The sequence below is a fragment of the Neomonachus schauinslandi genome, chromosome 16, assembly GCF_002201575.2.
Source record: "Neomonachus schauinslandi chromosome 16, ASM220157v2, whole genome shotgun sequence".
NCBI classification, from domain to species: Eukaryota; Metazoa; Chordata; class Mammalia; order Carnivora; family Phocidae; genus Neomonachus; species Neomonachus schauinslandi.
In genome coordinates this window covers 58,348,158-58,368,908 of record NC_058418.1, presented here as the reverse complement: position 1 = coordinate 58,368,908, position 20,751 = coordinate 58,348,158, and the positions used below count along the sequence as shown (strand labels likewise).

The window sequence follows — 20,751 nt, the reverse complement described above, 5'->3', positions numbered from 1 at the left end:
ATGACGTCAGCGCCGCGGCGCCGCGGCCGTGACAAGCGGGGCGGGGGCGGGGCGCTCCCTGATGACGTCAGCGCGGCGCCGTCGCGGTCGTGACGCGCGGTCCTGGCCCGGCCGGGCCGGAACAGGGGCGGCGGCGGCGGCGGCGGCAGGCCCGGCGCCGGGATGGCGATGTTCCGCAGCCTGGTGGCTTCGGCTCAGCAGCGGCAGCCGCCGGGCGGGCCGGCGGGCGGCGACAGCGGCCTGGAGGCGCAGTACAGCTGCCCGATCTGCCTGGAGGTGTACCACCGGCCTGTGGCCATCGGCAGCTGCGGCCACACGTGAGTGCGCCGGCCTGCGGGAGGCCGCGGGGCCGGGACGTCGCTGCGGGGAGGGGTCCGTGCCCGCCCCGGGAGGGGCCCGAGGCTCGCGGCCGCCCGGCGCAGCCCCGGAGCCAGGCGCGCGGAGGACTCGGGCGGGGGCGCGGGGCTCCCTGCGCAGGCCGTCCCTGTGCTCTGGGCGCGTTCCTCAGCCTCAGCCCAGCCTCCTGCCCGCCAGTCCCCGGCGAGCCGAGCACCCTGTCGGCGCATCGGGCGACCTGCAGCCCTGTCCGGTCCCGACTCCCCTGGGGTCTGCTTACGGCTTCGGCGGGCCTACCCGGGTACTCAGAGGGCAGCAGGCGACCTCTGCGCCAGTCGCCTTCGATTCGGTCCCCTGGAGACCGGGGTGGGCATTTGTAAATAAATGCCTTGTGGCTCTTCTTATCAACTCTTTTTCGGACCCGCTGTCTGCTTGTCTTAACGGCAGAGGAGAGGAGTTGCCTAAAGTTAGGAGAGGGACTTGTTTGGAGTCTGGTGCTGTTTTGTTTTGATGGAGATCTTGGGTCATATCCATCATTGAGCAGGCGGGCTGGCCCTGGGGACCAGACACCAAGCACCCTGCTAGGGTTTCCAGCTGCACCGGAGCCTCCAGGAGGGTCCTGCAGGGGTGTTTCAGCAACAGAAACCCGAGGATGTGGCTCTCCTCCCAGCCAAGAGCTGCACTCAAGTCTTCTGCGAGCTGCCAGCCTGGTTGGAAGGGCGCCGAGTTCAGTGTCCACTCTCCGACTGGCTCTTGGCTGAACAGCACAGCTCTTGAGTGAAATCAGCAGTGTGGGAAGCGGGGTCAGGAGGGCTCGGTTGCCAGCAAGCAGGGCTACTGAGGCGGTGGGGCTTTCACTCCCAGGGGTTGGGCAGAGGTGCATCCAGGCAGGTAGGTGCCCCTGGAATATTTTGCTAACAGGCAGCTGACTTAGGAGGCTCCTGATAGAAAGGGGGAGCTGGGTAGGTGTGTGCCTTCTCGTCACCCAGGGACAGTGTCAGCATCCAAAAGGCTCCGCTTTCCTCCTCCTCCCGTGTGGGGCAGCACAAGCACCTGCCCACACCAAGGGAGGATAGCCAACTTGTCGGGAGGGGCCATACCTCACTGTCACACTGCTGGTGACATCTTGTCAGGGGCAGCCTCTGAACAAGACTCCTTTCTTGGAAGCATATGCTGGTGGGTGTTTTCAGGTGTGCTCTGCAGTTTTCAGTCCATCGCTGAGAACTGTAAGGCTTGACCCAACTTTAGAAAGCCTTTCCTGGTTTTCGGATGGTCTCCCCTTGGCACCAACAGTTACTCATCCCAGGGCCACAGCATTTCCAGTCTCCGGGTCTGTACAAATCAGTGTACAGATTTTTTTTTTCCTCAGAAAAGTCTTTTCTTAAAATGTGGTCTTCAGAACACAGCACTGCACAGAATTACGAAAGCATCATGTCCTCTAAACCCTTCCCCCACCCCACGTTTTTCTTGGCAGAATCTGATCTCTCTCCTGTTTCTGAGGCTGGTCCCGCGAGAAGCCCTCCTCCCTCTCTCTCTGCCTCTGTTTCTTACTCTTCCCAAGTTTCTGGTCTGGTGTCATGAAGGCACATGCACGAACAAGCACAGAGGACTTAAAGGCTCACGCTTTTCCTTCAAAGAACCTGGTGGTGGTCTAGGTATTTGTCCCGCACGGCCACCTAACCGTAAACAGTTTGCCTCCACAAAACAGAGTTTCTGGTGCTGAGCGGCTGTGCGTGGGCAGCACCAGACAGAAGAGGAGAGGTCGGGGTGGGTTTCGGTCAGGAGGCCCTCAGTGGGGCTTGTGGAAGAGCTCCCAAGAGCTCCCCAGGAGCCCCAGAGGGAGCCGGTTATTTCTCATATTCAGGGGACATCCTGGGCAGTAAGTCCCATCTGGAAGCAGAAGCTGCGTGGCTATGTATGACCCTCTGATGGGCCCTCCCCTGAGGGCCTGGGAGGGGGCAGGCTCCCCTGGCCTCCGTTCTCCTCTCATGCTCTCTCAGCACCGCTGTCCCACGGGTCTCTCCACCTCCACGTCCCCACATGCAGTCAATGAGCAGAGATCGTAGAGAAGAGCGCTCACGTTTAGGGGGGAACGTAGAGAATGATGAGGACAGGTGTGTCCTGCGCGCTCGGCGTGCCGTGGCCCCGTCGGGCAGGTGCTCTCGCTATTTTGTACAAGAGGCTGAGTTCCCAGGGGTCGCAGCAAAGCCAGAGCTTGAGCTCGGGCAGTCCGGCGGGGCTGGCCTCTGAGGCCCCGCCTCTCCCCCCTCCCCCCCTGGCGAGCGCCCTTGCAGCAGTGACCCTGGAGACCCTGGGGACCGCTGAGCCTTGACAGCCCCCTGCCCACCTGCACCCAGACCCATGAGCGGGCTTCTCTGGGCGGGGTCTGTCACTCCCTGCTTGGCATGGGGAGCGCACCTCCAGCTGCATGTGGGCGGACCAGGATGTGGGCAACTGAGATCATCCAAGCAAGGCTTTGGAAGTCGGGCTCTGCCCCTGAGGACAGGTCCTGGCCTTCATGGGTCCCCTGCACCGTTGGCCGGCGCTGGCACGGTGGTGTGTGCAAGAGGCCCGGGCAGGAGTGAGATGGGGCGCTGGAGCCCGTGAGGTGGCCGTCAGGTCTGGGGGCAGAGAGCAGACCCATCAGCTGGCTCTGTCCGCTCGTGCTGGCAGAACCTCCTTGGAAGAGGCGGGCACGGCTTGTCTGGGGCGGCTCCGAGCACCGCGCTCATAGCGTGGAGACTTGGCTGCCAGCCGATGGTGCCCGCAGCCCCTCAGGCGCCACGACACATGGACCAGCAGAGCTGTGGGCCGGCGGGCGGGCGGGCGGGTCTGGGTGCAGGCAGGGGTCCACGCATGCCTTCTCAAAACCCCAAGCTCCCCGGCCCCCTCCTGCTGGCAGAGAGGTGCCCTTCACCCCGACCTGTGCATCTGTCGTCGGAGACGTGGCCCTGAGGCCTGCCCTGACAACGTGGTGACTCGTCCCGAGTGCTCCTGGGGCCATCCTTATGCGTGTGCGTCTTACAGCGTTGCTGAAGGAGGATGCCCTCGTCTGAAGTGTGCACGTCAGTGGTTCCCGGAGTGCGCGCTGTTGAACCGGCGTCCCTGCCGCAGCAACCACGGGTCTGCTCTGACATGTCAACGGGGTCACACAACACACGTCCTGAGCTTGGCGTCCCCAAGACTCACCCATCCTGGGGCTCGGCCACATCCGTGTGTCCGTTACCCGTGGATGACGTGGCTTGTGTCTGCCCCATGGCTCTTGTGGTGGCACCGCCATGCACACCCTCCGTGACAGTAGCAAGCTCTCCTCCTGTGGCAGGCGGAGGGAGAGACCTGCATTGGCCGTTAGGCTAGTCGGACCCTTGGAGCCGCGAGAGGCAGGCTGGGGCACTCCCCAGAGTGCCGTGGGGTGGTGCCTGGACGCCTCTGTCACATGCCCACCAGGTGAGGCGATGGGTGGGCCGTCCTCCTCCTCCTGGGGGAAGGAGGCTGCCGGGAATGCTGCATCTTCTGATGGGCCTCAGGCCAAGCCGGGCCTTCTGTGCACATGTTCTTGCAAATGGTGCCGAGCCAGGTGGGGGCTGCACTGGAAGCCAGCATGTAGGAGGAAGGCCCAGGCGAGGGCAGCAGGAGGGACTCCAGATCACCCCCACTGCCTTCTCCTGGGAAGGAGGTGAAGCTCTCCTGGTGGCAGAATGCCAGCCGCTGAGCTGAGCGTGTACACTTGGGAACACCCTCACATCCCATGGCCCTCACAGCCCCCCGCTTGGTGCACACAGATGACAGCACAGTCGTGCACATCCCGATCTTTGCAGTCTTTGAAGGGGCTCCCTTTCTTGCGGGTGGGGGCTTAGCCCTCATCCTGGGGCCGAGTGCCCACTCGTCTGGGGCCCTGGGGCTCTGTCTCAGCGTCTGCAGATTCTAGGTCGGGGTCATAGCTGAGCGGCCCCCACAACATTTCTTAAGAAGCTGGACCAAGGGGGTCCTGGGATCGAGCTCCCTCTTGCTGCCTGCTGGGTGCTCTCCAGCCCGGTGTCCCCGCGGACTGAACGCTGCTAGTTTCTCTGTGGCACGGGGGGGGACTCGGGGTGAGAAGGGCTTGCTGCTGCAGCCCAAGCACATCTGTATCCACTGGCTGGCTTCTTGATGCGGCATCTCCAGGGACAGCGCCAAGAGCCTCGGGCGCCCGAGTGTGTGCTGGGGCCATGAGTGTCCCTACTCAGCAGCCAGGAGCCCAAGCAAGGCCCCTTCCGTCACCACGCCTCTGCCCCGGCACTGTCACGAGGCTGGACAGCTTTGGCCCCGCCCCGTCCAATGAGTCTCAGGCCCCTGGAGCCCTGTGGTTTCCTCTCCCAGCATTGTTGATGATCTTACTCTCCAACGCTTTGTGGGTGGAGGGTTTTCAGAGCCCCCCTGTGCTGCCTGTGTCCCCAGAGCATCTGGGGCGCTGGCATCACCACACGACTGTGAGACGGGCAGGCTGAGCCTCGGGCTGGGCCCAGGGCCGCGGGGCCAGCACAGCTCCCGGAGAACCCCAGCCACAGCCCCACCAGCCTCGTGGATATGGCAGCGGGCCCCAGAAACCCACGGCTGGGAGGGGACCTGGGGTCGTCGTTTAGCCAGAGGAACAGAATGATGGTCTCCAGAAACGTGCCGCCGACACAGAGGGGGGCTGACCTGTGAGGCTCAAAGCAGCCAGCAGCCCTCAGGCCTATGCCCGCTCCCCCTGCAGGTTCTGCGGGGAGTGCCTCCAGCCCTGCCTCCAGGTACCGTCCCCCCTCTGCCCGCTGTGCCGCCTGCCCTTCGACCCCAAGAAGGTGGACAAGGCCGCCCATGTGGAGAAGCAGCTCTCGTCCTACAAGGCGCCCTGCAGGGGCTGCAACAAGAAGGTACCCACCCCCGGGGTCCTCCTGGGGCTGGGCAGGCCAGCCAGGTGGGCGGGGCTATGGTCTGCAGCTGCAGGGCCTGCTTCTGCTCCCCCCTCTCCTCTCGGGCAGAGAGGAACCTGTGCTCTGCCCCTCCCCCACAGCACCACTCACTTCCCTGGGGGCCTTCCCACACCCCCCACAGCCCCCCACATCACCCCCACCCCTGCCGCCTGCCCTGGGCTCTGGGTCTTATGTTGTTCCGTGGTCGCTGTTGTGGGGCTAATTTGGGGACATGGGAACTGAGCCTCAGCTCTGCCGACGGGGGTTGGGGCCCCAGGCAGAATGGAGGGGGGTGCCTTTCCAAGGCTGACCGCCACCACCCACCTGGCCTGTCTCTCCACCCTGCCTGGAGCCCCTCACAGTGGCCCAGCCCCAGGAGCGGATTTTGACTTTGCATTTTGATAGAAACATCACAATAGAAGGCGACTGCTGGTTGCTTTGTCCTACAGGTCAGGGTCAGAGTCAGGACATCCTGGAGCTACTCGGGTTCTGCAGTGAGGCTGCTGGCCTCCTTCCCTGGCACGCAGGCTTTCTCCCGAGAGAGAGCAGGCCAGGCCCATTCTCGGCTTCCCACATGCAGCGGGCTGCTCTGCCACAGCGTGCTCGGGTCTGTCCATACTCGTGGGCCAGTGGGGCAGGCCCGAGCAGAGCGGGGAGCCAGGCAGCCCTCGAGCGGACACCTGGGGGGGATCTTGGCCCCGGGGACCTTACCCCTCGCTCACACCCTCCTCGCTGCTTCCTTGGTCCTGTGAACGAGTTTCCTATTTGTGAGACATTTACTCCCAGCCTGTTGGCATTGTTGACAGCAGGATTGGTAGCATCTGCTCCCCAGGGAGGGATGGCTGCACCTGTCTTTTTCCTTGGGTCATTCACTTGAGCCACACCGAGGTTCGCACACCTGGCCCCTTTCCCTGCCCCTCGGCCAGAGCGTGTGTCCTGGGCCGGGCTGAGGAGAAGGTTGTGCTGTGGTTTGGTACGTTTTGGTGAGAACTTCTATCAGGTAGATGCTTGGCCGTCTACAAGAACGCTGTCCCTCAGTTTCTGTAATGAGGGCTGTCTCCTCTGCCCCGATACATCTCTTCTGGTTTCCTCAAGGACTGCCCCTGCCCTCTGCAGCCCCCGAGCGACCCCAGCTGAGGTGTGCTCCTGTCCAGCAGCTGGTGGCCAGACACACCTGCCAATGGGTGTCCGGAGTCTGTGTCTCCTTCCCTTGGTGCCCCTTTCCTGGCAGGGCCGTGAGGCCCCTGAGTGAAGCCTCCCCCCTGCTTACGCAGCACTGCGGGGCCGTGAACGTCAGGTGCAGGGACGGGCCCTGCTGCCTAGTGGCCCTCTCATCCTCTGGAGCCTGACCCCGACGCCTCCTCGGCCTCTGTCTTCCTAGGTGACATTGGCCAAGATGAGGGTGCACGTTTCCTCCTGCATGAAGGTCCAGGAGCAAATGGCCAACTGTCCCAAGTTCGTCCCCGTGGTGCCCACGTCTCAGCCCATCCCCAGGTAGGCCACCCCACTCCAGTGCTCAGAGCCCCTGTTCCTTGTAGGGGCAGCTCCTGGCCCATGTTGCTCTCCCTGGAGGAGGTGGGAGAGGCTGTTATGTCCCCCTCTGCGGACAGCCTCGCTGCCCTGCAGGAAGGGGACCCCAAGGAGGGCCCGCACAGGCCCGCCAGTCACCTCCCAGCAGGGGAGTGTGGGGGGAGGGGATGGGACCCAGAGTGCAGGGGGAGGCCCAGCCGGGTGCCCCCCGGGGCGGGCCACGCCACAGGTGGGGGCAGTGCAGGCCCCCACTCACCTCCCGCCACCGCCGCAGCGCCGTCCCCAACAGGTCCACCTTCACCTGCCCCTACTGTGGCGCCCGCAACCTGGACCAGCAGGAGCTGCTCAAGCACTGTGTGGACAACCACCGCAGCGACCCCAACCGCGTGGTGAGCCGCCGGCCCGGGGGACGTGGGGGGGGGGGGGGGGAGGGGGGAGGGGCCGGCTCCCCCGAGCAGCGGAGCGCTGCTTCAGCCCGCACCCCGTGTTGCAGGTGTGCCCCATCTGCTCGGCGATGCCCTGGGGGGACCCCAGCTACAAGAGCGCCAACTTCCTGCAGCACCTGCTGCACCGACACAAGTTCTCCTACGACACCTTTGTGGTGCGTGCCCCTCCCCGCGGCCGCGCCCCGCAGAGGCCCTGCCCCGCCCCTCCGTGGTGCACGCCGCTCCCCGCGCCTCCGCAGAGGACCTGCCCTGCCCCTCCCCGCGGCCCTCCGCCCGGCCGCGCCCCTGCAGAGGCCCTGCCCCGCCCCTCCGTGGTGCGCGCCGCTCCCCGCGCCCCCGCAGAGGACCTGCCCTGCCCCTCCCCGCGGCCCTCCCCGCGGCCGCGCCCCTGCAGAGGACCTGCCCTGCCCCTCCGTGGTGCGCGCCGCTCCCCGCGCCCCCGCGGAGGCCCTGCCCTGCCCTTCCCTTCCGTCCCCTGGAAACCACGCCCCCACCCGGCCCGCAGACCCTCCCGCACCAGGGCCTTTGGGGCTACTCACCCCCGGTCCTAGTTGCTCCTCAGAGCCCAGTTCCTCACTCCTCGCGCAGACCCGCCCGGCACTCGGTCTCCGGGCCAGGTGTCTGCGGGGCGGCTCGCTGCGGAAGGCCCGCGGTGCCCTCGAGGAGGAGCCAGAGGTGGATCCCGTGCGTGAGCCGCCCATCCCACGAGCCCATGGCCCTGGGCGGGCAGCACGGCTCCCTCCGCACGGCTCCCTCCGGGCCGCGGGACGGAGGGTCTGGCCCTGAGGGGCACCCGCACATCCTCGCGTCTTCCCTTCGTGTCTTTCAGGATTACAGCATCGACGAGGAAGCTGCCTTCCAGGCTGCCCTGGCCCTGTCTCTGTCCGAGAACTGAAGGCACAGCCCAGCCCCTGGACCTGAGCCCTCCCGCCTCAGGGCACGGGGCCGCGGCTGAGGGGGACAGGCCCAGCGCCTGCGTGGAAATGCGCCTGTGGGACGAGCGGAGCCTCCTGTGTTGCAGGACAGACGTCCCCGAGCCCGCCAGGGGCCCCACCGTCGGAGGGTGGCCACCAGTGCGCCTGGCCGAGCCTTGCTGGTTCCTCGGTGCTTTGGGCTGAGCAGGCGGCCCGCACGGGGCTGGCTCGTTGGGCCCGCGAGCGGTGGGCGGCCGGTCCGCCTCAAAGCCATGCTGTCCTCCTCTCGGGCACAGAGACCCACTGTGCCCCATCGGCGTCCCGCAGGCCTGGCTGCTGAGCAGGGGGCGCAGGGGAGCCTGGCCACCGCCTCCCAGCGCTTCCAGTTCGCGCACTCGGTACTGGCTTTTGTGATACTTAGAAATTCTGGCATTTTTCTATATTATCCAGTGTGATAATCTTTTCACATTTTATAGAGCAAAGACCGAGCAGTTACTCTTCATATTGCAATACCCGTGTTTGACTAGGAACAATAGTATTTTTATGGAACATTTACAAAATTATATTTTTAAAAAAAAAAAAGTCAAAAAGCAACAGTTGTGGGATCAGCGAGGGGGAAGGAAAGAGAGGCGTGGACGCCAGAGGCCGCGCGCGCCCTGGGGCTTTGCTCAGACAGATCCTGGCGCTGCTCTGCTGGGTCCCCCTTCCCAACTGCCAGGAAGAACCCCCAGGGCCCCTGGCCCCTCGCAGCGGCCGCCCCAGCAGTGCAGGCCTCCTCCCGCCAGGGCCCTGGCCCCCGCCCCGCTGTCCCATTCCCAGGTGGACCCCGAACTGTGTTGGTAGGCCACCCCCGGGGTGACGGGTGGGGTTGGAAGGCGCCGTCTTACTCTTTCGGTTCACGGCATAAATTATTGCTCTTTTAAAAAAAACTTCAATAAAACATTTCGAAGCATCTATAGCAACCTTGACCGCTAGGTTTCATCTGGGAGGGTGAAAGGCAGGTGGGGGCTGGGGTGCAGCTGTGACCTCCCTTTGCTTGAGGTCTGCAGCTGTGTGTCTGTCCCTAGGCAGCTCGAGCACTTGGCAGGGGACGGTGCTGCCCACCTGCCCCAGGCCCCTCCCTGTGCGCACAGTGTCTCCCTATGCTTCCCTCAGCCTGAGGCTCCCCAGGAACACATCCTCTCTCTCAAACCCTGTCTGGTCCCTGGTAACACATCTTGGCAAAAGTTTGCCAGGTGGTGGTGGTTTTCACCTCCTTCCTTGTCATGAGATGGGGTCCCCCCAAGGCCAGCACACTGGACTCAAGGCTTGTTCTGGGGGCCGGAGGTGGCCATGGAGGCTGGCGGGCAGTCTTTGGGATGCCCTCGGGGTGGGTGAAGCCCCGCGTCCCTGAGCAGCCACTCTCCCCATGGCTGGTTCTTGCTCTGCAGCTCCCCTGGGCATCCTCCTGGTGCCCCAGCATGTGACCTCGGCCCCCCAGCCTCATGCAGGGCCTAGCGGGCGGAAAGAGCCATTCAAATGTGAAACGTCTGGGACGCCTGGCTGGCTTAGAGTGTGCCACTCTTGGTCTTGGGTTCTATGTTCAAGCCCCACGTTGGAGCTGGAGATTATTTAAAAATAAAATCTTTAAACGTGGAATGTCCAGCCAGAGATGGTGGTCTGGGCCACCAGGGCAGTTTCCCTGGGCAGGGCTGTGTTCTGGGCTGTTCCTCAAAGCAGGCGGGTCTCCTGAGCTTGAAGCCAAGGCAGGGCCAGGCAAACAAGCCCCCACAAGCTGCCACTCGGGAGAGCGGTGACAGGCGGGTCACCCCCTTAGGTCCTTCTTTAGGAGCCTCCAGCCCCAGCCTCCCCTCTTCAACCCCACTGGCCGAGGACGCCAGTTCCAGGGGGCAGGCATGGTGGCAGGTCCCTGCTGCCACCTGAGGACGCCTGAGGAGCTCTGCCCCCTCCGTACAGCCACGGGGGCAAGAGCCACAGGACAGCGTCCACACGTGGCCTCTCATCCCGAACACCTCAGGGCAGTGTGCCCAGGGGAGGACAAAGTGAACCCCAACACAGCATGGGGGACACGGGCGAGCTGGGTCTCGGCAGACCCCACAGTGTCGGTGGGGACGCTCGGGCTGAACGCCACAGCACAAACAGCCTCCCTTGTACTGCGAGTGAATCCCGGGCCAGTGGGGCTGTCCCGCCAGGCCTCCCTGTAAGTGAGCTCGGCCGCCTCCAGGGTTGCCCGCCACGTGCGCGCGCACACACACGCTTTAGGCTGGGAGTTCCGGAAGCCAGTGTCCCCCTCCCACCCTGACACGCGGGGCCGACCCCTGCAGGAGCTCACGTCCCCCACTGCCAGACAAAGCCAGACAGCCCTGCGTCCTGGGGCGCCCCCCCCCCCCGGAGGGCACACTTCCTTTCACGGTACGCACGGCACCGCGGTGTGGGGAGTCCACACGCACCCTGAGGCCTAGAAAGCATGCCTGGATCTCGGGTACCTACGACCGCCTATGTTAGCACGGGGCCGGCCGGCAAGACGCCCAGAGGGCAGAGCCCCCAGGCCCCCGAGCGCTGGCGCGGTGCTCACCCCCAGGTCGCACGGGAGCTGAGCACCTCTGAGAGTTTGGCCCACTGCCCTGACCTAGCCCGGGGCACAGCCAGCCGGGCTCCCACAGAGGCACCCTGCTGAATGTGGTGGCCAGCCAGCCAGGCCAGCAGAGGAGGTGCTTTGGACCCAAAAGCCCCGCTGCTGGCTCCTTCGGGGCCAGAAGAGACTCCAGGCCCTGCAGTCAGTGGCTTCCAGAAAGCCTGCGCTAGGGACCCCAGGCCTGGGACCCAGGCGGCTCCTGTCTGGCTGATGCACTCGGCGCCTTGGAGGCAGTGCAGCAGAGGTCTGAGCGCCTGAGACGCCTCTCCGAGGAGCCTCCAAGGGCAGGCCGCGCTTACTGGCCTCTGCCCCCTGGTGGCTGGTGTGAGAAGCACAGGGCGTGCCGTGGTGCGGAGGTTTGGCTGGGGGCAGGTCTGCAAGATGGGGACTCCAGCCCCTCCCGGTGACAGAGAGCCGTCCGACAGGTGGCCCTCCCTGTCTCCAACAGCCTGCTGGGAACAAGGGGCCAGCTCCAGCGTGCAGGGAGGAGGCAGTGGGGTGCAGAGTGGGAAACCCTGCTGTGGACCCAAGAGACCCTTCTCCTTGAAACCCTGCAGGGCATCCTGCTGACGCCTGACACCCATATCACACGGGAACAGCACCTGCGGCCTCACAAAACACACGTGTGCACACACATGCATCATGTGCGCACGCGGCAGGCCACAGCCCAGCACGTGCATGCGCCCCTGCTCGGCCCCCCGCTGCTTTCTCCCCCTTCCACCCCAGCCCCTAGAACCCCTCCTCAGCACCCAACACTGTGTCCCCTGGCATGCCTAGGACACCATGTCTAGGACTCTCCTGCATGTCGAATAAGCTGTGTGGGAAGGGACAGTGTCCCTTTCTGTCTCACACGGACATGTCCCCCAGACCCCAGACTAAGAACCAGCATCAGCTGTAACAGGCCTCAAAATGGAATGAGCTCCCCTTCTCTGGGGGTGACCAAGCACTCACTGGCACCAATCTGACCAGATGTTGGGAGCTGGAACATTTGGTCTCAGTTTCCACAAGTCCATGACCTCGTACAGCCATGAGGTTGCCCTAAGTCAGGATATCCCAGCTACAGCCACACCCCAATGAACACCCCACGTGCTGGTGCAGGAGCCCTTTGTCCCTGCGGCTGGAGCCCCCAGTGCGAGGGGCCATCTGTCCGGGGTCCTGGGACAGGTGAGCCCCAGCTGTGAGGTCCAGCTCTGAGCACTGTTCCAAGAGTCTTGGTCCCTGGGGCCTGTGCTTCATGCTGATATGTCCACACTTGAGAGCACAGAGGCTCACCCTCCTCCAAGCCCCAGGGATGTGCATGCCAGGGGCCACGCTGTTTTGGGGTTCTCGATGCCTTTCCATCTCATCCAACAAGCGTTGCTGGACCCCACCGTGCACATGCAGGTACTGTGCAGGAGTGAGGGCTGGCTCCCAGCTGGCCCCCCTCTTGGCCACAGTCTGATAGGGAGCAGGGCCCCCCAAACTAGGTCATGAAACCCAATCAGTTCAAAAGTGAGCATGCAGTGGGGATGCAGATGTATGTGTACATACATAGGCAGAGTCAAGCACTACCTGTCATGAAAAAAAGACTCCAAACACATACACATAAAAAGAGAAACTAAGTAGAACTGTAGCAATCGCTCGGGAGGTGCCTATCCTAATTGGAAAGCGCTGCTCAGGCGGCTGACAGAGGCAGATGGGTGGGGCCCACAGCCTGGCTCCCAGCCAGCTGTCATCCCTAAGGTCTTAGGTGCCAAGGGAAGACTGCTGTGATTTCTTCTGGAAGGCAGAGACTCTGGTCCCTGCAAGTCCTGCTCTGGTTGAAAGAGGGGCAGTTCCAGGAGACTGGTGGGAAGTGGGCAGGCGTGAGGCTTAATGGCCAAGTAAAGCGGCCATAAGGAAGACAGAAGGACACAGAGCAAGAGTGGATGGGGACAAGCTGCACCCCCTCCCTGGCACTGCACAGGTGTGGACAAGTAGATGCCAGTGTCCTCCTCTGTGGGTCCTTCCTGGGTCCAACCCAGACACAACCCTGTGAGTTACAGCCAGTGAGTCTGCATGACTCCAAGGAGGGCTGAGAAGTGGGTGGGGGTCATTTGTAATGACAGCCCTAGGAAAAGAATATACTGCCCCTACCCCACAGTGGCTCCAAGGACCCTCGGGATCCCAGGGAGCATTTCCAGGATGAGATCAAGAACACTCAAGTTTCCCTAAATAGTGTGAGCATCTCTCTGGGGATGAGGGACATCTTCTTGGCGGGCAGCCACACAGTGCGTAACCGGGTGAGGAGGGACAGTGTGGGTGGAGGGCTGACCCAGGTACCTGCAAGCCTTATCTACGTCTGGCAGGGGAAAGAAGGAAGAGCGGGTATAAATAGAAAGCTTGCGAGGCCACAGAACAGGTGAATAAGCAGAAGGCAGCCACGTGTCCTCTGAAATCCACACGCACAACAGCAGGGTGCCAGGCTATGGCCCACAGGAGAGATGCGTGCCTTCTGTCCGTGCACCACCTGCCCTTCCATGCTCTCACCAAGCCACATGTGCTCCCCTGGGTTCCTATTCCCCCACTTCCTAACTTCTCAGAGCCTCCACCTTCTCGTCTGCAACACTATGAACATCAGACCCTGGGTGACATGGCCCTCCCTCCCTGCTTCTCCAGAGGTCCTTCTACAGGCTCACCATCAACTTCACCTCGTCGCCCCCCAAGCCCTCGGCTGGCAAAGAGCACCAGCAGTCCGGTGGCACCCAGGCCTCAAAGGCACCGCCAGAAAGGAAGGCCTGCTGCACAGCCACAGAAAAGCCCCGCAGCTGTCAGGGGCAGGCTTGGGGCTGTGTCCACTCGTCCAGAGAATGCCCCATCTGACCCCTGAAGTCCTGAAACGTCCACATCAAAGGGACCAGACACTCAGACATGGCTCGTCCAGCTCTCTGCCGCACTGAAGGAGGGACACGACTGCCCAGGGTCACAGACTAGGCTGTTGCACAGCGCACGCACTTCCCCCCCTTTGATGAAACTTCCCATAAGCGCAGCTCAGAACCCCTTGGAATCCCAGAATTCCAGGCTGTGTCCCTTCTCCCAACCAAAGGAGCCTTCTGGAGGCGCGGGCCAACTCCTAAAGCCCTGTCCCCAGAGGGAAGGAACCCTCCCCAGGTTTCACCCCCTGGGAAAGGCCTCTCTCCCCCAGGTCAGCTGACCCCCGTCACCACTATGGCTAGTCAGGTGGGTCAGCTTTGGAATTCGGCGCTTGTGCTCATCAATCCTACCGTTGCGAGTTTGCGCAGCAGGCGGGGCGGGTGTAACCAGCTGGAGCAGGGGTTCTGCGCACGCCTCCACCGCCGTGTGGACTGGAGCCCGGCTCGGCTTCCACCCAGCCCTGACCTCCGCCCTTTAGTCCACGGTGAGTGGGTGCGCCAGGCCCCAGGGGTCGGTGTGACTCGCGGCGCGGGCCAGGGCAGTCCCGTGGGGAGGACTCGGCCGCCACGCGCTCCCTCCCCCGCGGCCCGCGCACCTGTCCTGGGCGTGGCCCCGAAGCCCCGCCCCGCGACCCCGCCCCGGCCGCGCCTTGCGCTGGTTGGCCCAGAGGGCACGCTATGCTAATGAGCCAGCCCTCCCGCCACCTGCCTGCAGCGCAGCCCGCGGGCGTTGGGCGGACGCGCTGGGGGACCCGCGTTAGCAGGGGGACCATGCCGCGCTCCTTCCTGGTGAAAACGCACTCCAGCCACAGGGTTCCCAACTACAGGCAGCTGGAGACGCAGAGAGGTAGGGGCTGCCGGGCTCCTCGGACTCCCGCCCCAGGTGGGAGGAAAGGAGTTATCTTGCCAGCAGAGCGGGAGCGAGACTCCGGGTGGGTGGGTGGCCTCCGGGCGCCTCGTCCGCTTCGGGGGCCTCGGCCCCGCGTTGCGCTGAGCAGGCGCGGATTCCCTCCCCACTCAGAGAAGTTTCTAGACCCCCCAGTCACTTTGGGGCTCTCCCCCTGTGGCCTGGTAAACCCATGGAGCCATCTTCCTGGTGCAGGAGGTTGGGTGGGTAGGTGGGTGGGGACCCAGGGATTGGTGGGGAGAGAGATGGGAGGACTTGGGGCTGCTGTCCACGTGCTCCCCCGGAACATCCAGAGAGGACCAGGAGAGCGATCCATGGGCTCTGTGTGCCAAGGCCCAGCTCTTGTAGCGCTCCTCCAGTCCCCTCCATTGCTCCCTCACCCCTCCCGTGGGTCACCTTCCCTCGGGCCTCCCCTCACCCCAGTGACGGTTCCTCAGAGGAGGCTGGGGGAGCTGAGGGGCCGCAGTCCTTCCCCCAGCCCCCAGGGTGGCTCAGTGGGGAGACACGTCCAGGACCCAGGACTGTCCATGTATCCCCATTCCCTGCTAGGCGTAGGGACACGAGAAGGTCCCAGGACATAGGCCTCTCTAGAATGATCAGGGCCATTCCCCACAGCTCAGCAGCTTCTTGGGGCTGAATACCCCCCAACCCCAGGAAACTGCTTGGTGACTCAGAGGGGAGGAGGGACACTGCAGAGGCCTGCGAGTGGACGCCTCACTGATCCATCCTGGGGCCCACTGCCGCCAGGGGGTGCCTTCTAGGGCTGGGCTCCTGAACTCTGCATTTTGAAATCAATTTAATGAGTCACCACCAGCAGTTTCATAAAATGAAACAGAACAGAAACCATCAGAGTGCAGGGCTCAGGTAAAGGAAACTTGTTTTAGATATATGTGTATATATATGATGGAAAATGGAATTGACCTTTGCCATAATTGTTAACGTTTCAAACCTGTTGTTTAAGCCCAGCCTTAATGTGCACCCCGCTTTACATGCGGACCGTGCAGACCAGGGCAGCCAGTGACGAGCGTCAGACTCAGCTGCCTCCTGTCCCCCACCCCTCCTCGATGTCACTCCCCTCGCATGCGGAGACCTAGGTGACCACTGTGAGTCTCTTCCTGCCAGGATGTTGTCTGGGGCCCCTCACTCATTTTAAATAAGTCCCTTTTCAGGCCGCCCCCAGGGAACTCTGAAACCAGAGGGGACTTAAAAGTCTCTTCTCCTGGGAATCTGAGTCCCAGGACCAGTAACAAAATCGAGCAGCCCCAGAGGGTGTGGGGAGGCACTTAAAGGACCAGCAGAAGCTCGGGTCAACACCACCAGCACAGCTACCTCGCTCCCCTGCCCTCTCCCTGGGACCACCCCCTCCCCCCCCCCGCCCCCCCGCCAGACAGGGTTTGGCTCTAGCAATGCCTGGGGCCAGGGTGGTGGCTGCATCCCAGAGACTTAAGAAAGGGGACTTTTTTTCCCCAGTAGAAAGGCTCCTCTTGGAGCTTCTGTGGGGTCCTAGGCTCTCCGGCATCCCAGGGCTGTCTTTCCAGAACTTCCTTGGCCTTTGTCTCTTAGCTGGTCACCGCTACTCCCTCTTCCTGGGAGGACAGAAATTGGGTGTGCTATTTTATAATTAGGGGATTTAGGGGTGAGGTCAGGACAGAGTGGTGGGTGGGAACCTTCCTTAAAAGTCTTCATTTCTCTACATCCTCACCGACACTTGTAACTGGCTATTTTTAATTCTAGCCATCCTAGTGGGCGTGACATAGTACTTTGTTGTGGCTTTAATTTGCATTTCCTTGATGGATAATGGTGGCAAGCATCTTTTCCTGTGCTTGTTAGCCGTTTGTATCTCTCTTGCTTTTTTTTTTTTTTTTTTTTTTTAAGTAATCTCTACGCCCAAGGTGGGGCTTGAACTCACAACCCTGAGATTAAGAGTCACGTGATCTACAAACTGAGCCAGCCAGGCACCCTGCCATTTGTATATCTTGTTTGGAGAAAGGTTTCTTCAGATCCTTTACCCATTTTAAAATTGTATTCTCTTTTCATTGTTGAGTTGCTAGAGTTCTTTGTATATTCTACATGCTAGTTACTTATCAGATACATGATTTGCAAATATTTTCTCCCAACCTGTGGGTTGTCTTTCTCTACCCAAAGCCTTGGCATTAAGGTAGAAATGGGGCCAGAGATTTATTTCAACACATCTGGAGTATGAAATGGGTCGGGGGCTGTGGAGATTTGGGCTTGGGGGAAATGCTCACCTGTTTACTCTGGGGGATCCTGCTGCTCTCATCTGGTCAAGCATGGGCATGCTGGCCCACAAATGTGGGAGCAGCGGCCTGGGGACCAGCTGCCCCTGGAGGCCGTTGTGGTACCACCGAGGACAGCCGTCGACCCGGGAGTGTTGGCGGGAGGCTGTGTGCACCTCCGTCACCATGGGTGAGGGGTGATCGGGGTGATTGAAGGCTAATTAGTTCTCTTACACATCGCAGCGGACTGCCGAGTGTCTGTTCTGAATTAGCTCTGTGTAGGAGCCTGGCGCCACAGCTCTGAGCTGGCCCCGAGGTGGGACGGGGGTCAGGGAGGCCTGCCCTGCCTGGGCAGTGGGGGAGCCTGAGATCTCTCCCGTAGACCCTGTGGTCACTTCCCGAGCTGACACCCCACCTCGTCAGCCCTTTCCCTTCCCGTGGACTGCCGACGACCTAGAAGAGGCCTGAGGTCGGACCAAGCAGGGCAAGCGTGAGGACAGAGTGTGGGGGCTCGTGTTCACCTGTACCTTCTCTCTCCGCCCTCCCTTCTAGAGATCAATGGTGCCTGTTCTGCCTGCAGGGGGCTGGTGGTGCCCCTCCTCCTCCCAGATAAAGCAGCCTCGTCCACACCTGGTGACCCTCCCTGGCCCTGGGGCTGCACCTCTGTCATGGCCCGCATCTCGCTGCCCCTTCCCCACCACGAGGAAGCGTGGGGGGCCTCCGGGCCAGACCCCCTGCAGGTCGGCCCCGTGCACCCTTGGGCCGGCTGGGCCCCCAGCGTGCCCCTCAAAGACAGCCTGAACCAGCTCAACCTGCCCCCGCGGCTGCTGCTGGCCACACGGTGGCCCCCGATCCCGGGCCCCGCCGGGGACCAGGCCACAGACAGACTGCCGGGGGGCGCGGTGCGGGCCCCCCGCGGCCCCGGCGGCTTCCAGTGCCCGCACTGCCACAAGCCCTACCACACGCTGGCCGGGCTGGCCAGGCACCGCGAGCTGCACTGCTGGCTACGGACGCCACGCTGCTTCCCCTGCAAACACTGCGACAAGGAGTACAGCAGCCTGGGCGCCCTCAAGATGCACATCCGCACGCACACACTGCCCTGCCCCTGCGCCATCTGCGGCAAGGCCTTCTCCAGGCCCTGGCTGCTCCGCGGCCACATCCGCACCCACACAGGTGGGTCCGCCGGAGGGACCCGGCGGGGGCAAGGGTCAGGCCTGGCCCTTGGAAAGGGAGGGAGGGGTCTGCGTCTTGCTTTCCCAAGCCCCACAGACCAGAGGCTCAGACATCAAAAACGCCCTCTCTCCCCGTCCTGGAGGCCCTGGAGGCCGGAGTCTGGAACGGGGTGTAGGTGGGGCCACGCTCCCTGCCGAGGCTCCAAGGGAGGGTCCTTCCTGCCTCCTCCAGCTCCAGGGGGCCTGGGTGTCCCTCAGCGGTGGCCGCGCCCCTCGCCCCTGCCCCGTCCTCACGGGGCCTCATTTCCCTCTGTTGTAAGGACACCAGTCATATGGGACCAGGGCCCACATACCCCAGGGCGACCCCACCCTAACCCGGTCACATCTGCAGGGGCCTGTGCTCCAGGTCAGGTCACATCCACAGGCACCGGGGGTTACGACGCAGACACCTCTGTTAAGAGACACACAACTCAACCCAGAACACCCGGCAAAGCACAGGACGCACCTGCCACGGCCTTCCAGAATCTGGAGCCGCAGGAGCAGGGCACGGGGCAAGGCGGGTGGCAAGCACGGGGGCCACACGGACTGTCTGAAGGGCACAGATGGTGGCTGCAACTTGACTGGGGCCCAGGGGCAAACCCATCCCCGGGAAGAGGATGCCTGAACACAGGAAGGGAGAGATGGGCAGCTGTGGACAGACAGGCGGACAGACACAGACGAGCCAAGGAAGGAGAGGGGCCCAGGAGCCTCCGCACTTGGTCTGTAAACCACCGCTGAGCTGGGCCTGAGGGCAGGGGGTAGGACCACACCTCACCCCAGGCCCACCAGGACAGGGAGAGGCAGACACAGACAGAAGGCCAGGAATAAGACTCGCGGGGCCGAGGCCCATGGCTGCCACACACACTCGCTGTCCCCGGAGCCTCGCTGGCCCTAAGTCACGGCTCTGTAATTAGGACTCCTTGGAGTCCCAGCCAGCCAAACGCTCGAAAGAAGGGTTTTGCAGAAGCTGTTCTCTGGGCTGAAATTCCATTCGGTTTTCCTTAGCTCCCCCCACAAAGATGTCCCTGAGCGCCCCCGACACACCCTCGGGGGCTCAGCACTCTCGTCTGGGAGCGCTGAGGGCGGGAGGCCCCGCAGGAGGCTGACCTGGCTGGGAGGGCACGTGGGAGCTTTGGGCGGCAGCGGTGAGATGCCCTGGGGCCGTGGGGGCTGCAGGCTGGTGCCTCTCAGGATTCTGTAGGGTGGAGGACCAGGAGTCACTCCACACAGGCAGAGGAGAACAGATGGCCCCCAATGGTCCTCTTATACTTGTTAGGGTCGTCCTGGGGGCCCAGCTCCCAACAGAAGGACTTTGTCTAAATCCCCGGTCGCCCTGATTGGAGGTGCTCCAGGGGACACAAGGTTCTTAAGCCATTCCTAAATGCCTGCTTCATTGCAAGGGCTGGGCCTCGTTCCTCCCAGCCCGCCTTCATGGCCGACTCCGTGGGAGCCATGCTGCTTGCCACCGCTGTCCTTCCATGGGTGGGAAGAGCGGCCAGAAGGCCCCCAGTGCTTCTCAGGGGCAGATGTGGGCAAAGGGCCCCAGGAGGGCTCTGGCAGAAACAGAGAAAGATCTAGCAACCGTGGCAGATCCAGCAAAGAACCATGCTAGATCTTTCCTCTTAGAAAGGGTTTTAGGTGCTGCAGTCCTGCCCGGATGTGACATTCCATCCTATTCCCAAGCGGCGTGGACCTCGACAGTGTTTGGGGGCCTGTTGGTCCTCGGGCTTCTTCCTGGATCAGGTGCCAAAGCCCCCACCATGCATCTCCTGAGAAGGGTGCTGAAGGAAGATAATGCATTAGAATTGCCATGAGCATTTGGGGGAGGTGGAGGGGCTTATTCATTTATTTTCTATTTAAAGATTTTATTTATTTGGGGCAGCGGAGGAGCAGAGGGAGAGGGAGAAGCTCAAGCAGACTCCCGCTGAGCGCGAAGCCTGATGCGGGGCTCCTTCTCACGACCCTGAGACCGTGACCTGAGCCAAAATCCGCAGTCAGATGCTCACCAGCTGAGCCACCCAGGCACCCCGGGGCTTTTCATTTATAAACGGACCCATGAACCTGGGGCCAGCTCCTGTGACCACGCAGAGGGACACTGATCCGGCACTCCTCTTCCTCCCCCAGGTGAGAAGCCCTACACCTGCTCTCACTGCAGCAGGGCCTTTGCCGACCGCTCCAATCTCCGGGCCCACCTGCAAACACACTCCGACACCAAGAAGTACCAGTGTAAGAGCTGTGCCAAGACCTTCTCCCGCATGTCGCTCCTGGCACGCCACGAGGAGTCCGGCTGCTGCCCCGGCCCCTGAGGCGCGCGGGCTCGGTGCAGGGAGGAGGGACAGGACGTCACCCCAGGAGCTGGTGGCTGACCCGCTCCAGGCAGCCTATGCTGCCTATGCTCGCCCGCTGGGTGTTTCTCCTCTGCCCGTCTGCAGCCGCCCGCCTCCGTCCAGAGCCAGAGAAGCCCGTGGGCTGTTCGGGTAAGTGACCGAAGAAGGTCACCGAACCGTGAACCACAGTCCTGTGTCTGACTTGCTCTGGTTTCTGGTTCTGTTCTCCCAGAGTCGGCTACCAGCACGGACAGCTCCTGCCATTCAGCTGGCCTTCGCGGGCAGAGCGGCCTCGTGGCTCACCTCCACCTGCTGCTGGTCTGGACTCTAGGCCAAGTCACGTCACGGGTGCGCGCACGCATGCCCCCCTGCCCACCTCACCGGGC

General features: G+C 62.8%; 2 protein-coding genes across 4 annotated transcripts; both read left to right on the top strand.

Moving 5' to 3' along the window:
• The first annotated feature begins 99 nt into the window (after positions 1-99).
• Positions 100-9,241, top strand: RNF166 (ring finger protein 166). 3 transcript variants are annotated; one of them, XM_021702417.2, is made up of 6 exons: positions 100-317; positions 5,072-5,228; positions 6,649-6,761; positions 7,072-7,186; positions 7,291-7,398; positions 8,073-9,241. In XM_021702417.2, the coding sequence occupies exons 1-6, from the start codon at positions 163-165 to the stop codon at positions 8,136-8,138; spliced, it is 714 nt and encodes a 237-aa protein (XP_021558092.1). In that variant the 5' UTR covers positions 100-162; the 3' UTR covers positions 8,139-9,241. The 3 variants fall into 3 exon arrangements, with proteins under 3 accessions (XP_021558092.1, XP_044778089.1, XP_044778088.1); XM_044922154.1 differs by lacking the exon at positions 5,072-5,228 and having other exon boundaries at positions 100-276; positions 6,694-6,761; XM_044922153.1 differs by having other exon boundaries at positions 7,072-7,398.
• A 5,213-nt stretch (positions 9,242-14,454) lies between these two features.
• SNAI3 (snail family transcriptional repressor 3) lies at positions 14,455-20,344 on the top strand. Its single transcript, XM_021702423.2, has 3 exons — positions 14,455-14,530; positions 17,380-18,000; positions 20,163-20,344. The coding sequence occupies exons 1-3, from the start codon at positions 14,455-14,457 to the stop codon at positions 20,342-20,344; spliced, it is 879 nt and encodes a 292-aa protein (XP_021558098.1).
• Positions 20,345-20,751: the final 407 nt, after the last annotated feature.